Source organism: Hipposideros armiger, unplaced genomic scaffold, assembly GCF_001890085.2.
Source record: "Hipposideros armiger isolate ML-2016 unplaced genomic scaffold, ASM189008v1 scaffold_876, whole genome shotgun sequence".
Classification (NCBI taxonomy): Eukaryota; Metazoa; Chordata; class Mammalia; order Chiroptera; family Hipposideridae; genus Hipposideros; species Hipposideros armiger.
The window spans coordinates 404656-428966 of NW_017732226.1; the positions used below are offsets into that span (position 1 = coordinate 404656).

The window sequence follows — 24311 nt, forward strand, 5'->3', positions numbered from 1 at the left end:
ACTCGAACTTGAAATACAGTTGTATTGCTTATGCCTATAGTATTCACTAGCACATGGTAGATAAGGCACTGGAAAAATAACCAAATTTCAAAGGAAGGGCAGAGTTTAAGGATAGAGTGCTTATACATTTCAGTCTAGTTCTTCACTTCCTAGGTTCACAGGAGGAAAGTAAGAAAAATGAAATACTCACATTAGCTTGGATGATGACAAAGTATTGAGTCTTATCTTCATAGTTGAGCCTCTTCCTTAACACTACATCTCCAGTCAACATGAGGGGTATTTCAAAGGTGTCGTTGGATGTCTGCAAATAGGTAAAGGTACAAATTTGAGATCATTTGAATATAAGATGAATTAGAGAATTCAATACTGCAGTTTCATCCCCTTGAAAATTACAGATAGCATGCTTATCATCTGTAAAAAGAAAGTGAGTGCATGCTTCGGATTTAACATTCTTCTAAAAACTTGTCATTTTCATCAATGGTTTCATTGGAGTCCTTTAAAAATGATAACTAGGAAACTTGCTCCCTGTGATAGCTGCTTGTATATCATCAGTTACACATCAACAGCCGTCGGATACTTCTAAATCAAAGTCCAGGTATCTGAAAATGTTCCCTGTTATCATATTATTTTTTCACCATTTGTTTTATCACTAAAGGGTATGTACACTCCAATTTGTGATTTCTACATACTACTCCTTTTGAACATTGGTGCCTGTTCCGTATTCTCTGCATTTTCAAGAATTAAATACAACTATTAACTTGAAACACTGTGTTTTTGTGAACAGAATTTAAGTTATAGGTTATTTTTTTTTCGGGCCTCAGAACTGCTGCTCGCTAGTTAAATCTCCTACCCCCTCAGGGATTGAATGTCTTCCTGGTAACGTGCAGGTTCTAAGGGCAATCTATAGCGTGCCTTCCAGCACTACTGCTCTGTATAAGCAGCCCTCAGTGTCAGACAATGTATCCACACTTCAAGAGAACATAATTTGTAACATCAGTCTCTCATCCTTAAAAAGACCTTATATTACTCTTGTATTTTAGTGCCATTTTGAAGACTGATAAAATATACTCTGAATACCACAACAAATAATTTCTACTTCCAGAACTGGAACTTTTTGTTTGGTTGGTTGCTTTATGTAGTTGTGATTGTGCATGTGGTTGAGGGCACCAGAAAAAATACTTAGCTTGGATCTGTATTAGGTTGTTTCAGGAGGAGAAGAAGAAGGAAGAGACGTAGAGGGGAGAAGGGGGGAAGAAAAGAAGGAGGAGAAAGGTGAAAGGAAGGAAGGAAGGAAGGAAGGAAGGAAGGAAGGAAGGAAGGAAGGAAGGAAGGAAGGAAGGGAGGAAGGAAGGGAGGAAGGAAGGGATATGTGTGTGTGTGTGTGTGTGTGTGTGTGTGTGAGTATGTGTACACACACACTCAGCTGACACAAGGGGAGTCACTTAGGAACAAAGACTTAATAAGAGAATGGCTTCTCAAATCTCCCGTCTCAAGTTCATTCAGGAACATGTGGACAAATTAACCTTGAATGTCAAGAAGTGTTTTGATCTCTCCCTCTTCCGCTTTCTCTCCCTCCCTTCCTGACCCCCTCTCTTTCTGGTACACTTGCACACACACAGAGCACACTTTGATTTATTTTTCTAATTTAGCTTGTGTGAATGTAATTGGCTTTGCAGATCTTTCTGGGATATAGTCACTTAAAAAGTAATTTTAAATACAGAAAACATATCATGAAGAACATTTACAGTTAAAAATAGGCAATTGACATTTTCCCTAAAGTTTTGCCTACTTAAACATTGCTCATATCTTTGAGTGGGACTCTTGATTATACCAGGGGAGTACAAAATGGTTAAATATAAATATCTAAGTTAATTATATGGAAAATTTATTTAGTAATTGACATTTACACAGTAAAGCACAACTCAACATGTTATGGGGTTGTTAATATTTAGAGACTCAACTATAGAGACATATACAAATTTCTCTCATCTATCTGGAAGATACTTTGAATTGCTTACCAATCAGATACTTCATCCCTGGACTCAGAACTCTAAACAAGTTAACTGGTGGCTTTGTGCTTTAGGGGATGCTCTGCCCCTAACTGGGATGACTATTGACTAATCTAACCCAATCATGGTAATTCCACTCTTTTAGCTGTGATTGTTTCAGAAACATACATAAAATTTAATTCTAGGAAACAAGAATAATTTTTCTTAATAGTAAAGAGAGAGAGAGAGAAGGAAAAAATATTGTTTCCTTTTCTGCTTATAGATACTGCTTTAAGGACATAAACCTGGAGCTTCAGCAGTCATTTGGGCACTATTGATGGCGTTAATCTAGAAGTAAATAATATGCTGAGGTAACAGAGCAAAAAAATGCAAAGAGCTTGGATCTTGTTGTCTCTGAGTTGCTGAACAAATCCTGATGCCACCGCATCTCTGATCAAATTATTATGAGAGATAATAAATGATCTTGTTGGCTAAGCCATTTTAAATTTAGTTTTCTATTATTTGCAGCTACGAGCACTTTGATACATGATTACCTCTTATTTATACATCATCCTGTTGTCCTGTCTTTTCCACATATGTCATGATTCTTCAGGCCTGATATTTATTCTTATTATCTCCTGCCTAAACATCCTATCCCTCATTTCTCTTAATAAACCTTGAAAGTCCCACTCAGTGAAACCTTCATCATCCAATTTAGAATTATTAAGTTTTTCATCTGATATTATATTATTTTTTCTAAACCCTTGTTATCTATGTATTTTCATTTCCCCCTCACAGATTTCTCAAGAAACGCCATCTGTGATATGGAGATACTTATCTTTATGTCTCTAGCAAAGCAACTTAATGTATGTTTTTTTAGTTGACAATTTTCAATGGACATTCATAGAATTGTTATAAATAACATAGTTATTAGGAACTTTATTGTTCTTAAGAACCCTTTATAATTAAACTTCTTATTAGCTAAGCCTATCTTTTATAGATATCTGAGATTTTCATTTTGCTAGGTGTTGAATAAAACACTTGTGTTTCAAGAAACATATAGAGAATATGTTCTTTATAATCAATATTGTTTATGAATTATTAGACAAAGAATGCCTTTGTGTTAAAATTAACTAACATTTTTAATTAAATAAGTATTTATCAAGTATCCCTTCTATCTAAATAACTGGAATAATAATCATAAGATTTAGAAGCACATGTGGAAATATCTCAAGGGTATTATTTTTTTTTCTTCTAGTAAATATGAGTATAATATTGGATTTGAACAACTTGAAGTAAATGTCCTGCTGTAGTAATATTTCTGGAGCTTAACCTAAGGAGGAAGAAATAGAAAAAATAGCAAAAAAAGTGTTTTTTTTTGTTTTGCTTTGTTTTGTTTTTAATATTATATTGGGTTGTTGGAAAAGTCATGACATATTTTTTTTATGTTTTTTGTTGCAAAAATGCGTCATGACTTTTCCGACAACCCAATATAATAAGGCCATAATGGAATGGGATGATCATTTTCAAAGTTTAGAGTATATACGAATCACAGAAATGTATCATTTAGTTTGCAAACTCCCAGCATCTTCCAAAAATTCAAAAAATTCTCAGAAGGCTACAATTCCTGTGAAACTCTCAGATGATTCTGATGCAGATGGTTCAGGTTATACTTTGAGAAACACTGGACTATGAAATGGAGAGGACCAAGTTAAGCATATTAAAGAATTTTGGAATTTGCTGATAACATCAACTGAACAATACGTTTCTAAAAATTATTTTTAAGGTAGATAATTATTGTACTTTCTTTTTCTTTATTTTGAAGTTAGATGTATTAGATTAGCCAACTGATTTGATGTCAGGTGCTGGTGATCTAAGGACAGAGCCAATGTCCAAATATACTTCCCTGGGTCTATAACTGTGTTGGTAGGAAATGGTGGGAATTTAGGTAACTAGGAGATCTTCTGTCTCTCTCTGTCTCTCAGAGGCTGTAATTTCTCTTATAATTGTTTTTATATATCTTTTTGGACTCTCTCTCTCTCTCTCTCTCTCTCTCTCTCTCTCTCTCTCTCTCTCTCTCTCTCTCTCTCAGCTTTCCCCATTTGTTCACCCTGAATGTTACTGTAACTTTACCTCTTAGTTCCAGGCAACAGCACTGACTCTGTCCTAATCAGTCTATATTCAGCTTTAAGCTTGTCACTGATGAAATCAGGCCACCAAACCATTAGCTGCTGATCCATCTATTGGTTGGTTGACTTCCCTAATCTAACTACTTGAAGGGAAAATGGAAGATTAAGCAAGATTATGAGGCCCAGTGTACTCAAAAGTGACCGGGATTTGAGCGGCAACATTAATTTGCTCCTCATAGAATACCAACACCCTGTTTCTCTGTTTCATACAAACTTATCCCTACATAAATACACACAAACATGTATATGCATATTTAATAATACATTAAAGATTGCAATGCCGTTCATTGTACCTTGTTCTAACCAATCCCCTAGGAAATTGTATTTAGAAGATTCTGGTTGGCTTCAGAGGCATTGCGTGCTGTGAAGTTAAAATTTCAGACTTGGAGAGAAAAGATCTGGGTTCAAAGTTTTACACAAGGAAGGACTCTAGACAATGGCTTAAACAAGAATGTTCATTGTGAAGTAAGAATAATATGACTTAATTGAGTCATTAGATTGCTGTGATAGAATGCAATCTGTTAAAACATTATTAAAGTATAAAATAAGGTTCTTAGTAACCTATTTAAAAGTAAGCAATACCATTTTTGCTTAGCCCAAAATATTATAATGGGGACTTTGATTTATATACAAAACTATTTCATGACGATGATTTGTTAGACAACTTTTGTATTTAAACTGTGGTTTTAACTTCCTGACTCAGGAAACTCAATTGTATTACATGCTTACACATTACAAAATAAATTATGGCTCATTTTTCTCTCAGTTTTCTCAAAACTATAAGGAGCCCAGTATATTACAAAAGAAGGGCAATCTACTTAGGAGGGAATTATTAAAGATGTCACCACACACTGAAACACCATTCTAATACTTCCAAGAAAGAAGCTGCCTACACATGCTGCTTCAATACCCTCAATGCTTTTCTAAGTGACAGTGGTAGTTAATAGAAATGCTATACTGCTTACTTCATCCACTGGAGACTGCTTTAAGGGATATGTCATCAGTTTCCTCCTTAACATGTCAGGCCACAATACTTGAAGTGCTGAATAAACATCACTTCAGTGTGACATTAAAGAAGTTAGATACTAAAGATGACTAGATAACCTATTGTATGAATAGTTTTATCAATCTGACTTAACAATAGGATTTAAACATCAGGATGATACCTATTATAATTGGGTTTTCGTAAGATAAACTCCCCAAAATTAAAATTGCTGTAGAGCATATGATGACAAATTCTGACCCATTTTAAACAGTTGTTCTTCTTGTTTATTTTTAAACAATCTAATTAGATAATTGTATTATGGATGGTGTTTTCATTACCATAAAAGGCACAAAAAATAGCATTTCACAATAACTGTGACCATTGTAGTTTAAATTCCTCTAGTTCACTGTCTAGAAGACATTAATATTGAGGCATTTACTAAATTATTTTTGTCTGAATATATCAGTCAAGAAAGGATAGGTTATGATGCAGGAACAAAACCCCCAAATTAATGGCTTAACATAAGAACTTTTTATTTCTTACTCACTCTGTATATCTGCACTAACATTTTAGCAAGTGGGCTCTGTTGATGTTGTCACTCTGGGACTCAGGCTAATAGCTGTTTCACCTCAACATGTTTTTTTCGCCAATCACTGCAGCAGTGGGAGGGGAAATGGTGAATTATACTTGGTTCTTTGAGCTTACATTTCATTAGCCAGAAAATGTAATTTCCTTCAAGCAAGAAAAAAAAGAAAGAAAGAAAAGAAGTACACCCCTGGCATGTTTCCAAAGACAGCAAGAATCAGAAATTTTGGGAAACAGCACAAATGTTTTTGCCTTAAATTTGGTCAATTATTTCAGTAGGTCTTTATTCCCAGACTTGTTCCTTCCTCATTTTAGATAAAATACAAGAAAAAGAATGGCAAAGAAAAAAAAGCTCAATTTTAACTATTCTGATTTTGTTCCTAGATAAAATAAAAATGCCTTGTTTTGGTAAAAGTTTGCAACATTTGGCTATAATTGAAATTTTATGATTTGGGATAGCAAAATTGCTCACTTTTTCTCATTTCACATCTCCTAGTATAATTATCCATCCATATCATAAATAAAATATAGGTAGGTTGAAACAATCATAATAATTCAAATGACCATCTCAATTTACCCTCTATTAAGACCAAAATACAACCTTCCCTCTGTTGCATAAGTTTGTAAAAAAAAAAAAAAAAGACTCAACAATAATTTTTTAATTAGATTTATATGATATTCAAAAATGATGATAATCATGCTGAACATTATAGTTAGTATGACAGACAGATTCTTAAGGGAACCTTCTCTATCCCCACTTCCTGATGAGTGACTTTAGTAGTCCCTTCCCCGTGACTGTGGGCAGGACCTCAGACTTTCTTCTAACCAATAGAATATGGCATAGATGATAAACTGGCACTCTTGTGAGTACATTATGTTATATAAGGCTCCATCTTGCCAACAGACCAGAACTGGATTCTCTCCTTGCAAGCTTGATGAAGTAAGCAGCTAAAAGGAACTACGGGTGATCTGTAAGAGTTGAGAGCAACTTCCAGCCAACGGATAGTAAGAAACAAGGCCCTCTGGCTTACACCAATAAAGAAATGAATTCTGACAGCAATCTGAGTTTACTTGCAAGGGAATTCTTCTCTAGTCAAGCTTCCACAGGAGAACTAATCTGTTCAACACCCAGGTTGCAATCTAGTGAGAGCCTAAGCAGAGCTAAATTATGCTGATTCGATCCCCGCATGGGCTACTGTGAGCATTAATTTAGAAAACTTACTTAAGAAGTGATTTCAAAACTATGTTTTGTGGAGCCTGTAACATTCTGAGAAGCTGCCTTAGGAAACAAAATCTTTCCCCTTAGGGGAAAGATGCAAGCTCTAGCTTCAACAAAACAATTCTGATTTTATCTATATTAAATATACTATACCATTAAAATAAATAATTTAACAGCCCCTCCAAAAAGACAAAAAAAAACCTAGAGTCTCTGTCCTCCTCTACCTTAGGTTTCATTGATGAAGCAGTGGCAGTGGTGGTATTAATTTGTGAGTTCCATAAAGCATATGCATCATATTGGTTATATCATGTCCAGTGAATTACTTAGAATTCTTAGGAGTCCGCAAACATAATAGAAATTTAGCAAAAATTGTATATTATATTTAAAATACATTTCAAAAACTTATCTACAAATTCCACCAAAAATTAGCTTTTTAAAGTACAGCATCCATATTTAAAAGAATGCAATTTTGAGATAATGTGTCATTACACTGTGATTACTAATGTGGTTCAAGAGCTGAATAATAGAATAATGCAATAAATGTCATCTGAAGTCAACATTAATTATATTCCTCATAGTGAAGTCACATTGCAAGTAAGTATTTACATACCGGATCTTCTGGATTATATTGAATAGCATATTCTATCTGTCCATTTGGGCCGTCATCTATGTCTGTAGCTCCATTGTCTCCTGCAAATCCTGTAAATATCGTGGTACCAACTGGAGTGAGCTGAAAATAAAATAAAAGGACAACCATTAATTTCATTTAATCAGTAGCACACCAGAATTGTTACAGACCAAAAACCATTCGTTTATTACACAAAAGAGAATAGGCAGCTGCTCACAACCACAGACCTAATGTGATTCAAAAGAACATTCACAAACCTTATACAGAAGTTTTTATAAAGTCTGAAATTTCCAGCATCGTGGTTCCAGCTTTGGGTTAAAGATATAGAAGGCCCTGATTCAGAGTGAAGCACATTTCTACCAATTATGACCCCAGGCATCTTAGCCCCTGTGGAGAAAATGCATTTTTTTGTTCCTCCTTAAAAAACTTTCAGGCATTAAGTTATCTACAAGCTAGAATTTAAATTGTATGAGGAAGTGAGTTACTTTATTTTAAAATTAAAAAAAAATTCAGAGAGATCAATGAAATCCATGTTGTAATTGCATGTAATTGGCAAAATTAAGGAAGAGATTTGAAGAAAACAGATGCCTTGTCTACCAGAGAAAAGCAAAAGCTGAGAGTTTCTTTAGTGCTTGTAATACTGGTTGAGTAGAAAGCCATCATGTGACAGGAGTTGGCGACATGGTCATATATTTCCATTTGGAATAAACAACAATAAAACTCAATGTGGCCTATACGACCATGATTTGGTATTTAGCTTTATTTCTTATTGATCTCCACCAGAGAATCACAGTTATTTTTGCTTACCTATAGCTCTTTGCACAATGTATTCCTACATCCAGAGTCTCCAGTCTGCAAGCTTTAGCTGGAATCCTACTACTTACTTACATTTCAACTTAATTAGGTATCACCTTATCCTGAACCATCTCTGATATAACACTTTCTGAGCCCGCATAAGAATATGGTGCCCTTTTTGTTGCGCTTACATTTTATACTTTACATCCTTAATCATTACATTAAAATGAATAAATTATATTTTGTCAATGGATATAAGCTCTGTGCCTCCACAGTGCAGGGGCCTTTAAATTTTGTTCTGAAATATGCTTTGATAGTTTTGAAATGGGATTCCCTTTATGGAGAAATAAAAATAAAGAGGAGTTGTCTCATTTCCTTCTATTTTCAGCAGCTACAAACTCAAATGTCTACAGAGATCATGTAAATAAGTGAAACAAACCTGATGCAAATGGTAGCATGTGCCTTCTCTGAAGTGGCAGCTGCTACTCAACCCCAGCATATGAAATGTGGAGCCAATGTTACTAGGTCGTCTAATATTCTAATTTTATAAGAAGTCTCTTGTTTCTAAGGTTTGCAACAGATTTTAGAGAATTAAACTATGAATTAAATGGGACAAACAAAATACATCCAGTGGCACAACAACAGCAGTAATTTGCAACCTCTGATTTAGAGAAAAATGCAATTATGATTAAAGAAATATACCAACTTTTTCAGTCAGACATAAAAAGTCAAGGACCACATGATTTCACTCATGAGGGATATAAAACTGAAACCAATAAATGAACAGGCAAGACAAACAAACAAAAACTCATAGACACAGACAACAGTATAGTGATTACCAACTATAGGGGGGTTAGAGGAAGATAGAAAAGGATAAAGGGGGTCCAATATATGGTGACAGATGGGGATTTGACTTTGAGTGGTGAACACACAATACAATATATAGATGATGTAGTATAGAATGAAACACTTGAAACCTACATAATTTTATTAACCAATGTCACCCCAATAAATTTAATAAAATTAAAAAACAAACAAAGAATATACTTAAAGCACAAAGTATAACAGTAGTAGGTTTCAGCATCCTATTTCATTCAGTAGGTATTTATAACCCTCCTTACAGGCAGCTTTGAAAGAAAACTTTGACTTTCTGAAGGTCAAAGAGAAATGAGAATGAAGTGAGAGGAGATGGCTTAAATAGCACATGCAGTACTGAGAGACCATTAGTAGATGGGTTCATTGCAAATGTTACTTAAGTAAAAGGCTACCAAGCCAATTTATATATCTTTAATATAATCTCTGTTCCAAAAGACATTGTTCTCCCTTATAAAATCTTCTCCATTCTTATATAGCTAAGATTTGATTTTTAAATGATGAAATTTTAAAATTAAATAACAATAACTTATTCCCAGATATCTAATAAAGCAAACTCAAATTATTTAATCAAAATCTTTGGTGTTAAGAAAACTGTGCCTTGGGGTTCAACTAAAAAAATCAAACCAAATCAAAAGGCAAAAAAAAGTCTTGAACAGTAGGTTGCCTGAAAATTTTGAAGACAGTGTGCCCATCATTTCTACACTCACGGAGGCAGTACATACTATGGGACTAGATTCATTATAGAGCAAAATTTTGACATTACTACAGGCAAGGGCAATGAAATTTGATATGTATTGTATGGAAGGAATAGGAGATCCAGGGAAAGCTCAGATCACATACCGCAATATTGAAGATATTGAGATCAATGAGTGAGTGGGCTGGAAGCTAAGGAAACAAGAGTTTTACAACAAAAGATTATAAAGGGTACTGCAAACAATGTTCCCTGCTTTATCAGTTCTGCCAGCCCTGTCAATATGTCCTTAAAAGGACAATTTGTTATAACATTGATTTTTTTTTAATATCAACTCACTATTACTAAAACCATTTTTTTCTTTTTAATAACTTTTTCAATTGAAGGGAAGGTTTCAACAAAATAAGCAGTATGTCTATACATTATGAAACTTTGAGACTTAAATCAGTGATTGCATATGAAAGTTATTCAAAAGAAAAACAGAATAAAATTGTTGACCCTTTCAACTGATAATATGACAGTTTGTCTAACATTCAACTGCATTTTTACTACACAATGGCATTATTTTCTTTTAGATTTTTTAATTATTATTATGTAAAGGCAGGTTGACAGTTTTCTTCATGCTTGTTTAATAATATGCATTTACTTTGTCAAAAAGTTTGAAGTATTCTCTATATAAATAATAAAAAAAAGAACTAATCAGACACTTAAGTCTCAGAAGCCAAGATGTAAATAAAACCACTCTGATGATTTGGTATAAGGAATGGCAACTGTAATAAGAAAAGGATTATTTTTAATCAAAGAGAAAAAAAAAAGCACGATATTCTCTGACTCTCAACCTTTTCAAATTTTCACAGTCTTATTTAAGAATAAGTTTCTAGAAATAAATACTATATGACAGCATTTTATTGGAATGGATGGTTTGGAGGATTTTACTTCTTACAATGCAATATTTGCAAATCTAAAGACAAACTTGCAAATTCAAAGACCCTAACTATGAAAAAGACCTATAATTTTCTCCAGGTGTCCAAATGTTTTCAAAACTCGTAAAAGGCAACAAAAAGTGCTGTGGTGCCTTCATATATCATCATCAATTAATGTTTTGCTTCTTCACCACAGACAGGTATCTTTTAAAAATCACATTTATGGATAGGTATAATTTTAAATATTTAGTCATTTAAAATGAACCCTACATTATATTTCTTTGATTGCCTTTAAAAAATATATTTGGTGATAAAGTCCAATAAACATTGTAATTAAACTACATGTAAAAGTTCTTACTATGCATTTGTTTATGTTTCCAATTTAAAGATACATCAGATAATGCAAATGAGGAAAAGTTAATTCAATTTCAATACCTATAATTTTAGGATTTGAACATATTTAGAAGTGCCATACATAATTGTCCCCAATACAATTTATGTGCCTATATATACTTATTTATTGAAATTACTGGTAGAAGTTATTCTACAAAAAATTCTATTAGTTCATGTCTTTGAATGGAAAATAAAACAGATACAATTGCCAAGCTGTGAAATAGAAAATAAAACTCATCATTCCTATAATGGTATCATATAAAGGTTAAAAATAATCACTAAATAGAATTTTAAACTCTTCTTTAAAGGAGAATTTAGGTCCTTGAGAATTAAATGGAAAGAATGAGTAAAATAGTGGATTTCAGCATCCCATTTCATTTATGGTGCTGTTTCTATTCACAGTTATCATTAAAATTAGATTCAAGGCTTTTCACTCAACTTTGGAAATGTGGTGCTTTGATTGTTGATGACAAAAGAGTCAGGCAGTGTGCCAAGTTATCGGTTCGGCATTTGTGTAGGCTAGTGAGTTTTGCTCCCTTCCATAGCTGTACATTTAGGGCAAACAACTTAGAACAAATTGCCCCTATTCATTTCCCTATTAGGATGAGCAAACGTGTACACATAGACATCCACATGTAAAATGCAATAATAAAAGGGATACATATGTTATATATCAATGAACTACCCCTCAGATAGTGGACCTATTCAGATAGGGGCTAGGGTTCAAGGTATTTGAACTAATATAATAGAAAGAGGTAGGAAAAAAAGAAGATAAGGCATTCTGTGCTCATAGGGAAAGTCTGGTAAGACTAAAAGGCTCTAATGAGTAGCCTATCCTAGATGCATACAAGCAAAATAGAGTTGGAATATAAAAAATGCTTCTAAAAAGTAGTAGATGACAGAATCCTATTTTATTAATTTCATATATATATATAAAACAAAAACATGTACATATCTATGTATACACATATTACATATATGATAAACATATATGTCATTAATACATATTCTCATTACAAGAGACATGGCACAACGGTGCTTTGTGAATGTTTGAATATTATGTAGGAGTTGAAAATGTTAACATGACAATTAAATAGTTTATTAAAATGTGTTGTCTATACATTATTATCCACAGTTTTCAGGGCACATGTGCCATGCAGATGGCCATATCCTGTGTTCTTTAATATTTCAGCAAGTCTTAGAAATATAAATTTGGTTTTCTGAACGGCATTCTATGATTAGCAGCTTGGGCAGCTAGCTACCTGAGGGTATCACTTACTTATTGAGTTCATAGATTTTTTTCAGAAATGATTTTACACAGCTATTGGGAAACACAGCAAATGCATAGATAAGTGCAAATGTAAAACTTAAAGGAAATCAAAGCAAGACATTTCAATAGTTCAAGAAATATATAAAGGAAATTGGAATGTGAATATAAAAGTTGGGCAGGTCTCAGTGAACTGTCCCAATATCTTGTGAGCCAGAACTACTTAAGCCAACCTACACATTATGAAGGATGCTCCAAAAATAGAACATTTATCCTTACTAATCTTACTCGGCGCATTCTCCCACAGAATCATTGTATTCACAGTTTCATATAAAAGCAGTTGATTCGCATTATTCGTGGTAGTTGTGTTCTGTAAAGTCACCACAAACACTAAATTAATGAACACTGAACGACTAGGGACAATGCAGGGTTATTACATTGCTAGAAGGAAAATGGGGTTAGGTTTCTGCAAGCCTCTAGTTACATTTTAATCAATCGATCAATACATAACCTGTTTTGTGTGTGTTTCTATTTAAAGACGCCTTATTTAATATGTTTGGTCTATTCTACTATAGATACTTTCTATTGCAGTTTTAATTTTATTCACTGAATTATTCAGCTCCACAATTTGTTTCTTTCTCTGTGTTAAATTTCTCATTTTGCTCATGTATACTTTTCTTAGTTTTATTGAATTGTCTTTCTGTGTTTTCTGGTAGCTCATGTAGTTTCTTCGAAATAGTTATTTTGAATTCTTGATCAGGTAAGTGATCAATTTTCATGTTTTTGAGTTTGATTACTGCAGGATTGTTACATTTGGGTGATAGATGACATGTTTCCTTGACTTCTCATGATTCCATACTTTTTGCTACCACCTGTGGTTGAATTCTTGGTCTTGTATGTCTTCTCTGGTTGTTATAACTCACCAGGTTGGCTGCTAGAAACCCAAAGGTGGCGCTATAGTCGAGTTTGTGGTTTCTCCCTTGCCCATAGTCCCTGGCCTGATTTTCTGAGAATATCCTCTGTTTACTAGGGCTGGCTCTCACCACCCCACTGGGGAGTGCATACAAGGAGGCCACAAGAGTGGGAAGGAGTGTGGGTTTAGCATTTGAGGTGTTGGGGTGCCTACAGGTCAGATGGGGGCATCCTGGAATGAAGTTCTCCAAGTGCCGTGTGGTTTGCCTTCCTGCTGGAGTCCTGAGAAGAGTCAATAGGAACCTCATCCTTTTTATGCCCTTCGATATTCTTATCTGTCTCTTTTGCAATCTCCACATTCCCCTGAGTGATGGAGGTTCTGCCTCAATAATTTGGGTGCTGATGGGGAGACTCCCAACAGCATCCAAGCCAGCTGGGGTAGCTGGGCACTCAGTAACCGCTTTTCCTTCCCCTGCAGGAGAGGTCGCACTAGCTACTTCAGGCGCCACGTGGCCTTGGAGGAAGGACCGGCACTGGCAAAGTCCCTCTCACCCTCTTTCATGCATCCAAACTCCAAACCTGTATTTTATTTTGTTGCAATAGAGTGCTGGACTCTCTCCTTGGGAAGGCTGGGCTTTTACCAAGTCTCCCTCTTCCATGGGAAGGCCCAAGCCAGCCTTCCTCAGATTTGCCCAGAATCCTGCCAAGAGGGGCTGGGGCCAGTTTGCTGGCTTCTCTTGGTTCCATAGGCCAAACAGAGGTCGGCCTGATTATTACCGGATGCAAGGTGGGTGGGACTACTTCCAGGTCCCTTGGCATATGCTGGGTCCCACAACTCGTACAAAGCTACTTTGTTCATGAAGAGATGCTGATTTTTATCTGTTAAAAGGCAGGACTTCAAGGAGAGATGTCTTACTCCATCACCATGATACTGACATCAATGTAGACTAACTTTATATTCAGCTAAGAAGTGGTTGTTCACTTTGAAGAAAATGCTGAAAACTATAAATGTTGAAAAGCACTCCACAAATCATAATACTGTGTGAAGTATAAATATATATATATATATATATATATATATATATATATATATATATATATATATATATATATATTTAGTGACTGGATAATACCACAGGCTTCATTACCCTTGTATATAGGAAACAATAATCTCCTGACATTTATATCTGTTGAGTGTTTCCTAGAAATACTCATTTTGGTAGAAATAAAATGCTAAGTAATATAATTTCTGAATATATAAAATAGTTTTTCACATATATATCAAACCAATGCTGTCTGATAGACTTTAATAGCTTAAATAATTAAAGAGAAACTAGAGTCTAGAACAAAAAGTATTTTTATAATAAGTACAACAAAAATAATATCACTTCAACTGGGAAATAATTGCTACAAAAGGATGATATTATTATCCATTTTTTTATAAAATCTTCCCACAAAAGGTAACCCTAGGGAATGATTTAAAATGCAATTCATGAGATTTTCCTATGTCATGGACCTTAGATAAACTGAACTAGAATTCACTACATGATAATTTTCATGTAATAGTGATTTAATGACAGAATGCTATCAATGCTTTCTACTAATAGACATTTTCAAAGTAGAAACATTATCTTTAGTGGAGCAAGAGATATTAGTCTATATTAGATTAGCACATGTTTATTTTCAATCACCAGTAGCTTTATCTGATTTCATACTAGACAGTCTCTTAAGAAAAAAAGCACCCAACAGAAGGTAATGTAGTACAAATTATCACTGCTAGTGTAAATGGAGTGAAAGGCATTTAATTAACAATGAGAGCTCAATTTCATGATTTTGATTCACATTTGTGTAACATATGTGAATCCATAGCCCTTGTGTCAACAATTTTATGTGTCAACTTGACTGGGCAATGGTGGTGCCTAGGTATTTGGCTAAATATTTTTCTCTGTGTGTCTGGGAGGGTGTTCTGGGTGAGATTAACATTTGAATCAGGAGACTGAGTGAAGCAGGTTGCCCTCCCAAATGGCCTCATCTAATCCACTGAAGGCCTGAAGAATAAAAAGGCTGAGATATGATGAATTCACTCTCTCTGCTTGACTGTCTTCAAGCTGTGATATCTGTCTTTTCTTGCCTTCAAATTTGGACTCAGGCTGAAATTTTATACAATCCATTGTGCTACTGCTTAGACTTTGGTCTTGGACTAGAACTATACCATCATCATGCTAGAGTCCCCAGCTTCACCGCTGTATATCTTAGAATCTCTCAGCCTCCATAGTCATATGAGCCAATTGCTTATAATAAATCTCCCTTGCTATATCTCTGTATCTATCTATGTATCTATGTACCTATGTATCTATGTATCCATCTACTATCTAACTACCTATCATCTATCTAACTACCTATCTATCAGTTTCTCAGGAGAACTGAATAATACATCCCTGATCCAGTTTCTCTTCAGTGAACAAATAAAATTCAGTGTTTGATTTTCAGAGGTGAGGATCACTTTCCCATGTTATCATTCACTAATGTCTGTATACATACTGTGTACTAACTACTCTGTAGAACAATTGTTGATTTAACTATAACAGAGTCCATACAGTCTTTTGGTACTTTGATCACACTCTATGATCCTTTGAAGATTACCCACAGTGCTTTGCAGTCATCTATAAATAGTATTGTAAATTCCTGAACTCTAATTTATGTTGTCATGAAAAACAAGCCTATTTTAAAATGATAGTTACTCTTTTCTTCTTGTCCCTACACTTATTTTCAGGGACTTCTCGATTACACTGTATGGTGTGAAGATCAGCTTTCATTATAATAATTTTTTCTAAAATAGGAGCCATGCATTCTTTGGCTATGTTTCTGCCTTTAATCTCCTCCTCAGATAAATTAACTTTATGAGTCTCTCTTGAAAGCCATCTCTACCTTGGAAATACACTTTAGAAATAGTGATATATTTGAAAAACAAGGGGGGTCTCCATAAACAAAATGGAGTTACAAATTTATAAACAGGTAATGATTAGTAATTGATGAGAACTTATGTTTTTTTGCACAATGTTGAAATTACATTATCTCTGATTCTATAATTACTTATTGAGAATCTATTGTTTGCCAAACCATTGTTTCTGTGACTACAATATTGATTTTCTATTAACTTGTTAATATAACATTTGTTTCATTCAAGGATTTATCCAAATCAAATGTCTATTTGAAATTTATCTTAAAACTTTCTAGAATTGATAGCAAGTAGTAGAGATTTTTTAATTTACACCCAGTGGATGTTATCTTGCAGTAATTTATTAAAATCAAAGAGAAAAAAAGGAATTACATCTTTTCATGTTCCCTTTAACATAAATAGTTTTGCACACGTAATTAAAATCCTCACTCCATTTTTTATCATGGAAGCTATGTAATTAATATTGAAAATCACTTCCTCTGAATAAATTATGAAAGGAAAATCCAGGTAGATAAGTATCTTTAAAATAAGAGAAAGGATTTTTATTAGAGAGTGTGATAAGTAGCTCTACTCATCTTTAAAAACTAAAGAAAATTAACCTTAAGTTGAATATATATGTATAGGAGTTTATTAAATTTGAAAGTTGTTGAATAGTTGAGTACTTAAATCTTTTAAACAGCTGAAAGATTGATTCCAATTTACATACTTAAAGTAGAAAAAAAAATGTTTCTGTGCTTCTTTCCTTGCCTTATCTCCTCTTTTTATTCCCTTACTCATTTCCTGTTTTCCAGAAAGAATATGCTTAAAAAAAAACTGGGTTCTAAAAAGTTTCAGTTTTGGAGGAGGAAAACAGGAACAAGAACATAAACTGGGTTTAGTCCCATTTCTTTTTTCAGAAGGTTTTGTGTGCTGTAGACTAAATGTTGGAACTCTCTATGCAAAGAAATCCTGTGAATGGGAATGACTTTGAAGGTCCAGTAATTTTTATTCTTCATCATGGAAACCATCTGTGTTCTTAGATCTACCAGAACGACACTGCTAAAAACAGACATTCTAAATGCATGTATTGAATGGAAGGAGATGATACAGTCACGATAAAATGCAAAAGAATAGCACAAAACTAAGAGAATTTGATCAGGAAAGTGAAAGCTCAAATCGGATAGATTCAGAGATAGTGTAATTTCACCATTGTGAAAAAAAGTTGAAATTTCCAGTGATGTTCCACTAATTATTGCCTGTTTACAAATTTATTCTTTGCATTTAATTTGTGAAGAGCCCCGTGTTTTTTAAATGTATCAGTATTTCTAACATATATTTCCAAGGCAAAGTTGATTTGCAAGAAAATGTGGCCAGAACCTGTACTAAGTACTATAAAATTATTATCATTTTTAATCCTTCATAAAGCTTTGTGACATAATTTTTTGTTATTATACTTATTTGATAGTCAGGGAATCATAGGCTAATAGATCTGCTATTAAACATGCTATAATGATGTTATAATTCTAATACTTGGTTGATAAGGGCTGCAACACAGATGGTTTGACTTCAAAGTATTAATGCTCAGGTACTATGAAATGCATTATTTCAAAAATTCCATAATTTGCTATTAATAAACTTTTGAGAAAAGGGGAAACGAAAGAGGAAATAAACGTAACTTGGAACAAAACAGAACCCAAGAGACACAGATAATCTGAAATGATGCAATTAGGGTGATGCATTCATTCAAAGATAAATTATGTTTGGCCCTAACGAAAAATGTTTTTGAGATATTTTACAGATATACAAAGAAATTCAACTTAGCTAGTGCCTGCATTTTAGAAAACTCATATTATATAATCACTGCAATTGAAAACAGGCTAGTTCTCAACAAGCAAATTATTTCATAAATTCCCATATTCACCATGATTTCAATATGCCAGCCTTTTCATTAGTAATCAAAACTTTATTGCTAGTGCATTGCACAATGCCTGAGAAAAACGCTCAATAAATGCTCAAGGAGCAAAAAGAAGAAAATATATCCAACCACAATAATTTGCATTTCATCAATGACTTTTCAAGAAATCAATGTTTCATAAATCTCTAATAAAAATGTGGGTAAAGATTTGATAACAGGAGATTTACAAAGTCTTAAAGTCATTTGCCACAAAATAGTTTTAATTACTTATTAATTGTTAAGCACAAAATAATTAGGAAATATAATAGAAAAATCTGGCAGACACTATCTAACTAAAGTTATAAAAGCTACCATTACTGTGCATGAAACATATTAACATTCTACATCTCTTTTGTTTTGTATAGAAGAACATGGTATCACTCTTGTGGTATACCTATGCAAAATCTATAATTGTGAGGAAATATCAGGTAAATCCAAACTGAGAAGTAAAAACTGCCTCATTATGGAAAATTATTAAGGTCATTAAAGTCAAGGAAATACTAAGGAACTAAGGAAATCAGGTAAAAGCTATGAAAATCTGAATAAAATATAGATTTAAATTAATAATAATTGGTTTACTAGTTGTTAAAAAATGTAAGTCAGACAGAAAAAGTTGAGAACTATATGACTTCATTGATACATGGGATATAAAACTAAAAGCAACAATAAAAAAAGATAAGCAAATAAATAAACAAAAACTCATAGACACAGACAATAATAGTTCAGTGGTTACAAGAGGGTAAGGGGGGTTAGTCGAAGAGGGTAAAGGGGATCAAATATATGGTAGTGGAAGGAGAACTGACTCAATGTTGAACACACAATGCAATATATAGATTATGTATTACAATATTGTACAATTGAAACCTATGTAATTTTACTAACTATTGTCACCCCAATAAACTCTAATTAAAAAAAGCATGCACCACACTAATGAAAGATGATCATAATAGGGCAAATTGGTTGTGGGTTATATGAACACTCCATTACTTCCATTAAATTATTACTCCAATCTAAATAGTTCTGATATTGTTTAAATAAATGATAGTAAATATACTGATAAACATACCATTTAGGTAAACATTTTTATTATAACAAAGTCCAAGCCTTAAACATACTATTTATTATAAGAAAAAAAATTTAAAGATAAAGTTTTGTCCATTTATATTACATTTCATTTTTTATAAATATATAAATTTGAACTAATTCCTAGCCAAAAGAATTAAATAAGGTATACTTAAGAGAGAGGGAGAGAGAGAGAGATTCTCATACTTTTCTGTTGTTTAATTTGGATGAACTTCAGCTCTTGGTTTCTGCTGATTGATATGATCATTAAAATATTTTAAATCAGTCTCTTAAGCCAAAAAAAAAAAAAGATAAAGAAAAAAGAAAAAAGAAACTGAAATTTTTTAGAACCCAATATTATTTTGTTTTTTCAAACTAATGAGCACATTAACCTAATGAGTTTTGTTAAAGGACATGGTTATGCCATGTCAGGTCAGGAGAAATAAGTATAACAGCATTAAAAAAATAATAAAATAAAAATCTTAATTAAACCAGCATATGATATCAGCTAATATGAAACACCCTCTAGGTCATGCCAGCTATTACAACTATCATACATGTCATTGACAAGATGTTCAGCTTGTTATCCTCATCATTTAATTACCTTTTATAATTCCTCATGAACTTGTGAGCATCCTATAGATAAAATACTAAAGTTCTCTCTCTCTCTCTCTCTCTCTCTCTCTCTCTCTCTCTCTCTCTCTCTCTCTTACAGTCAAATTTAGGTGTTAAATCATCATATCTTATAATCTACTTTATATTCTATAGTTATTGTGTTATAAAATAATTATTTTACATTGCCCTCTCAAGATATATTAGAGGGACTTTTCAACATTACTACTCTAACAAAGTTTGAAGAAAGTGAAAGAGAATCTTTGTTGATTTGAATTTGAAAATATACATCATAAAAAAGTTGTCCATCTATGAATGGGATGAAGTATAAAGCTATATTTATTAATCAGAAAGAAACAGAAAATCTGAACAGACCAATAACTACTATCAAAATCAAATCAGTAATCAATAACTTCCCAAAAAAACTCCTGGAGCAGATGGTTTCACAGGTGAATTCTACCAAACATCTAAAAAAGTAACTATATTCTCACACTATTCCAAAAACAATTGAATAGAAGGAAAGGATCCCAAGCTCATTTTATAATACCAGCATTACCCTGCTATTCAAACCAGACAAAGGCACTATAATAAAAGAAAATTATAGGCCAATATCCCTGAAAAACATAGATGCAAAAATTCTCAACAAAATATTAGCTAACAGAATTCAGCAATACATTAAAGAGATTATAAATGAAGTGAGATTTATTTCTGGGATGCCAAGTCGGTTCAGTATTCACAAAGCTCTTAACGTGATATACCACATAAACAAAATGAAGGATAAAAATCATGATCATATCGATAGATGAAAACAAAACAAAACAAAACAAAAAACGTTTGACAAAAACCAAGCACCGGTCAAGATGGCAGAGGAGGTAGACACTGTGCTTAGCTTCTCTCGTGACCACATCAAAATTCCAATGAAACTACAAAACCACCATGATTGAGAATCGCCTGAAGTCTTGCTGAACTGAAACCCTACAACTAAGGACATACAGAAGAAGCCACCTTGAGACTGGTAGGAGGGGCAGAGATGCTGGACCCACACCTGTGTGTGACCATTAAAAATCGAGGAGGGGGGCTGGCCGAGTGGCACGTTAAGAGCTGGCTTGGGATGCCAGCTCTGAGCAGCAGGGCCCTGGTTCAGATCCCACATGAGGGCCAGTGACACTGCCCTCTACAGCTAAGATAGTGAACAACAGCTCGACCTGGGGCTGGGCTGCTGTGAGTCACCAACCATGGTGTAGGCTGCAGTGGGGCTGCAGTGGGCTGCCATAAGCTACGGTGAGTGGCCTGCAGCCAGCATGAGTGGCCAAGAGCCACCATTAGCGGCCATCCAGAGGCCAGCAACCAATCTACCTCACGTGGGAAGAGGGCAATGGTCACAATACCAACATGGGCCAGTGAAGCAACGTCCTCCACAACTAGACTGAAGAACAAAAGGACAGCAACTTGTCTGTTCCTCTTCCCCAATTCCCCAACACTGTTTCCCTCCCCCAATTCCCCAATAAAATCTTTTAAAAAAATTTTCAGGAGGGTATATTGGCTGTGGAGGTCCCACCCTAAGGAGCAAGGGCTCCCAGCCCCTCACCATGCTCCCCAGCCTAAAGTTCTAGGGCCAGAGAGACAAATCCTCATAATTTCTGCTTGTGAAAACCAGTGGAGACTTTGGCCAAGTGGGGTGTAGGGCAGCTACATTCCAAGGCACTCCTCTCGGAGGGTCTATTCATGGACTTATTCACTAATGTACATATTTGCTCTGAGCTCCAGTGCTAGGGCAGTGGCTCAAAAGGCAACAGGGAAGGCTGGCTGAGTGGCACATTGGTTAAGAACTGGAGCTGGGCTGCCGTGAGTCGCGAGCAACGGCGTAGGCTGCAGCCCCTGTGACAGTGTGTTGCCATGGGGTAATGTGAGTAGCCAGCAGCCAGCGTGAGCGGCCATCCAGAGGCCAGCAACTGATCTGCCTCGCCCGGGAAGAGCACAATGATGGTGCCAGCTTGGGCCAGTGAAGCAACATCCTCCACAACTAGAATGAAGAACAAAACAACAGCAACTTCTCTGTTCCCCTTCTCCCGATTCCCCAATAAAATCTTAAAAAAAAAAAAGGCAACAGGGATATATGGGGAGGAATTGAATTGTCTGGCTTCAGGATGGGGGCAGGTGGGCAGTTTTCTCCTGGATGGAGGAGCTGGAGAAAGCAATTGTTTCTTTGTTGAGTCCTCCCCCTTTCCTGTGTGAGACACAGGCCACTACCATATCAGAGTCTTCATCAAGGTGGCTAACACTGTTCGTTGGACACACCCTGGTGATTCTGAGACCGCTCCCCACCCAACCTTCGGACAAACCCAAGCAGCTTCCAGTGGCTTTTTCATACAAACCGCCTGCCTTGGCTCAAACTGCACTTTCCTAAAGTCTCTCAAAGGTTCACGGAGCACAGACAAGCAGCATCTGGCTTTGGCATGTCACATAACTCTGGCTGAGCAGCCCTAAGCCTGGCATTAGAGGCAGCCAGCCTTGGTTGTGGCTTGGCATCTTGAGGCACCTCCTAACATGGCATAGGTGGTGACACTCTATGGATTGTTTTGTGGTTCATGCCAAGTGGTCCCGGTCAAGACACAAGCTGCAGTAGAACAGGGCCTGAGTGAGTCTCCTCCCAGGTGGCCCAGGGGCTGGCATGCCCAGTGGCCCGCTGCAAATTGAGCTGTATCATTATCAGGCTGTCTCCAAGGAAAACACACCCAAAGGGCAGACTAGGGAGGCACCAGACCCCCACTGAAGCAAGTCTTGCTCCATAGGGTCAGCCCCCCATAACAGCTCCTTCACTGTAGTCATGGCCAACCTCAAAACCAATGAGCCTGAGGTTCAATCGCTCCCATTGACATGCAAAAAGCAACCGAGCTCAACTATAACAGGTGGACTCACATAACCCACACCAGGGACACCCTGGAGAACCCGGCTCTGGTGATCAGGGAGACCATGCCACTGGGTCCCACATGCTGCCTACAAGAAACTCACTTCAGATCAAAAGACACACAGAAACTAAATTAAAAGGATAGAAAAAGTTAATTCATGAAAATGGAAATTAAAAAAAAAAGCTAGGGCAGCAATACTTACACCAGACAAAATAGTCTTTAAAACAAAAGGCTAAAGGACTCAGTAATTCCACTTCTGGACATCTATCCAAAGAAATCCAAAACACCACGTCAAGGGGAAGTGTTCATCTGTATGTTCATTGCAGTATTATTTACTATAATAGCCAAAATATTATGGCAACCTGGGAGTCCCTGAATGAATGGATGGGTGTATACAATGGAATATTACTCAGCCATTAGAAAAAATGAAATCTTGCCATCTGCGAAAAACATGGGTGGACCTAGAGAATATTGTGCTGAGTGTAGTAATTCAGACAACAAAAGGCAAATGTCATTTAATTTCACTTATAAGTGGGACCTAAAGAACAAAATAGATAAATGAAACAGAAACCAATTCATAGGTACAGAAAACATTTTGATGGTTGTCAGGTGTGGGGGGAGGGTTGGGGATGGGTGAACAGGGTGAAGAGATTAAAAATACAAATTGAAAGTTACAAAATAGTCAACGAGATGTATAGTAAAGCATAGAGCATATAATCAATAATATGTACTAACTGTGTATAGTGCCAGGTGGGTGCTAGACTAGTTAGGGGGATCACTTCTTAAATCATATAAATGTCTAACCACTATGCTGTACCTCTGATGTAATATACAGCATAAGGGATATACTCAATAATTATTGAGATATCATGACACCGTGTCAGATAGTTGCTGGACTTATGATGGTGATCACTTCTTTGGGTATATAAATATTGAATCACTATGGTGTATGCCTGAAACTAATATAATATTGTATGTTACCATATTTTAACAAAAATCTTAAAAAAATATTGAGCATCCATTTATGATAAAAAAGTGAAGATAGAAGGAATATACCACAGCATTAAAGACCATATATGACAAAGCCACAACTAATATCGTACTCAATATGATATTAAGTGAAAAGCAGAAAAGTTTATCTTTAAGGTCAGGAACAAGACAATGATGTCTACTTTCAACACTTTTGTTCCCCATAGTATTGGACGTCCTAGTCCCAGCAATCAGAGAAGAAAAAAATAAAATAAAAATAAATAAATAAATAAAAGACTTCCAAATTGGAAAAGAAGTAAAACTGTTAGTATTTTGCCGATGACATGATACTATATAGAGAGAAATATAAAGATTTCATATATATATATATATATATATATATATATATATATATA

At 34.9% G+C, this 24311-nt stretch overlaps 1 protein-coding gene across 1 annotated transcript in view; it reads right to left on the reverse strand.

Moving 5' to 3' along the window:
* The window catches only part of PCDH15 (protocadherin related 15), a gene marked incomplete at its 5' end in the record, with an annotated part of 518446 nt that overhangs the window by 360365 nt on the left and 133770 nt on the right, over positions 1 to 24311 (reverse strand). Inside the window, 2 exon segments of the mRNA XM_019629964.1 lie at positions 191 to 301; positions 7577 to 7696. Of these exon segments, the coding sequence (XP_019485509.1) occupies positions 191 to 301; positions 7577 to 7696 (231 nt within the window).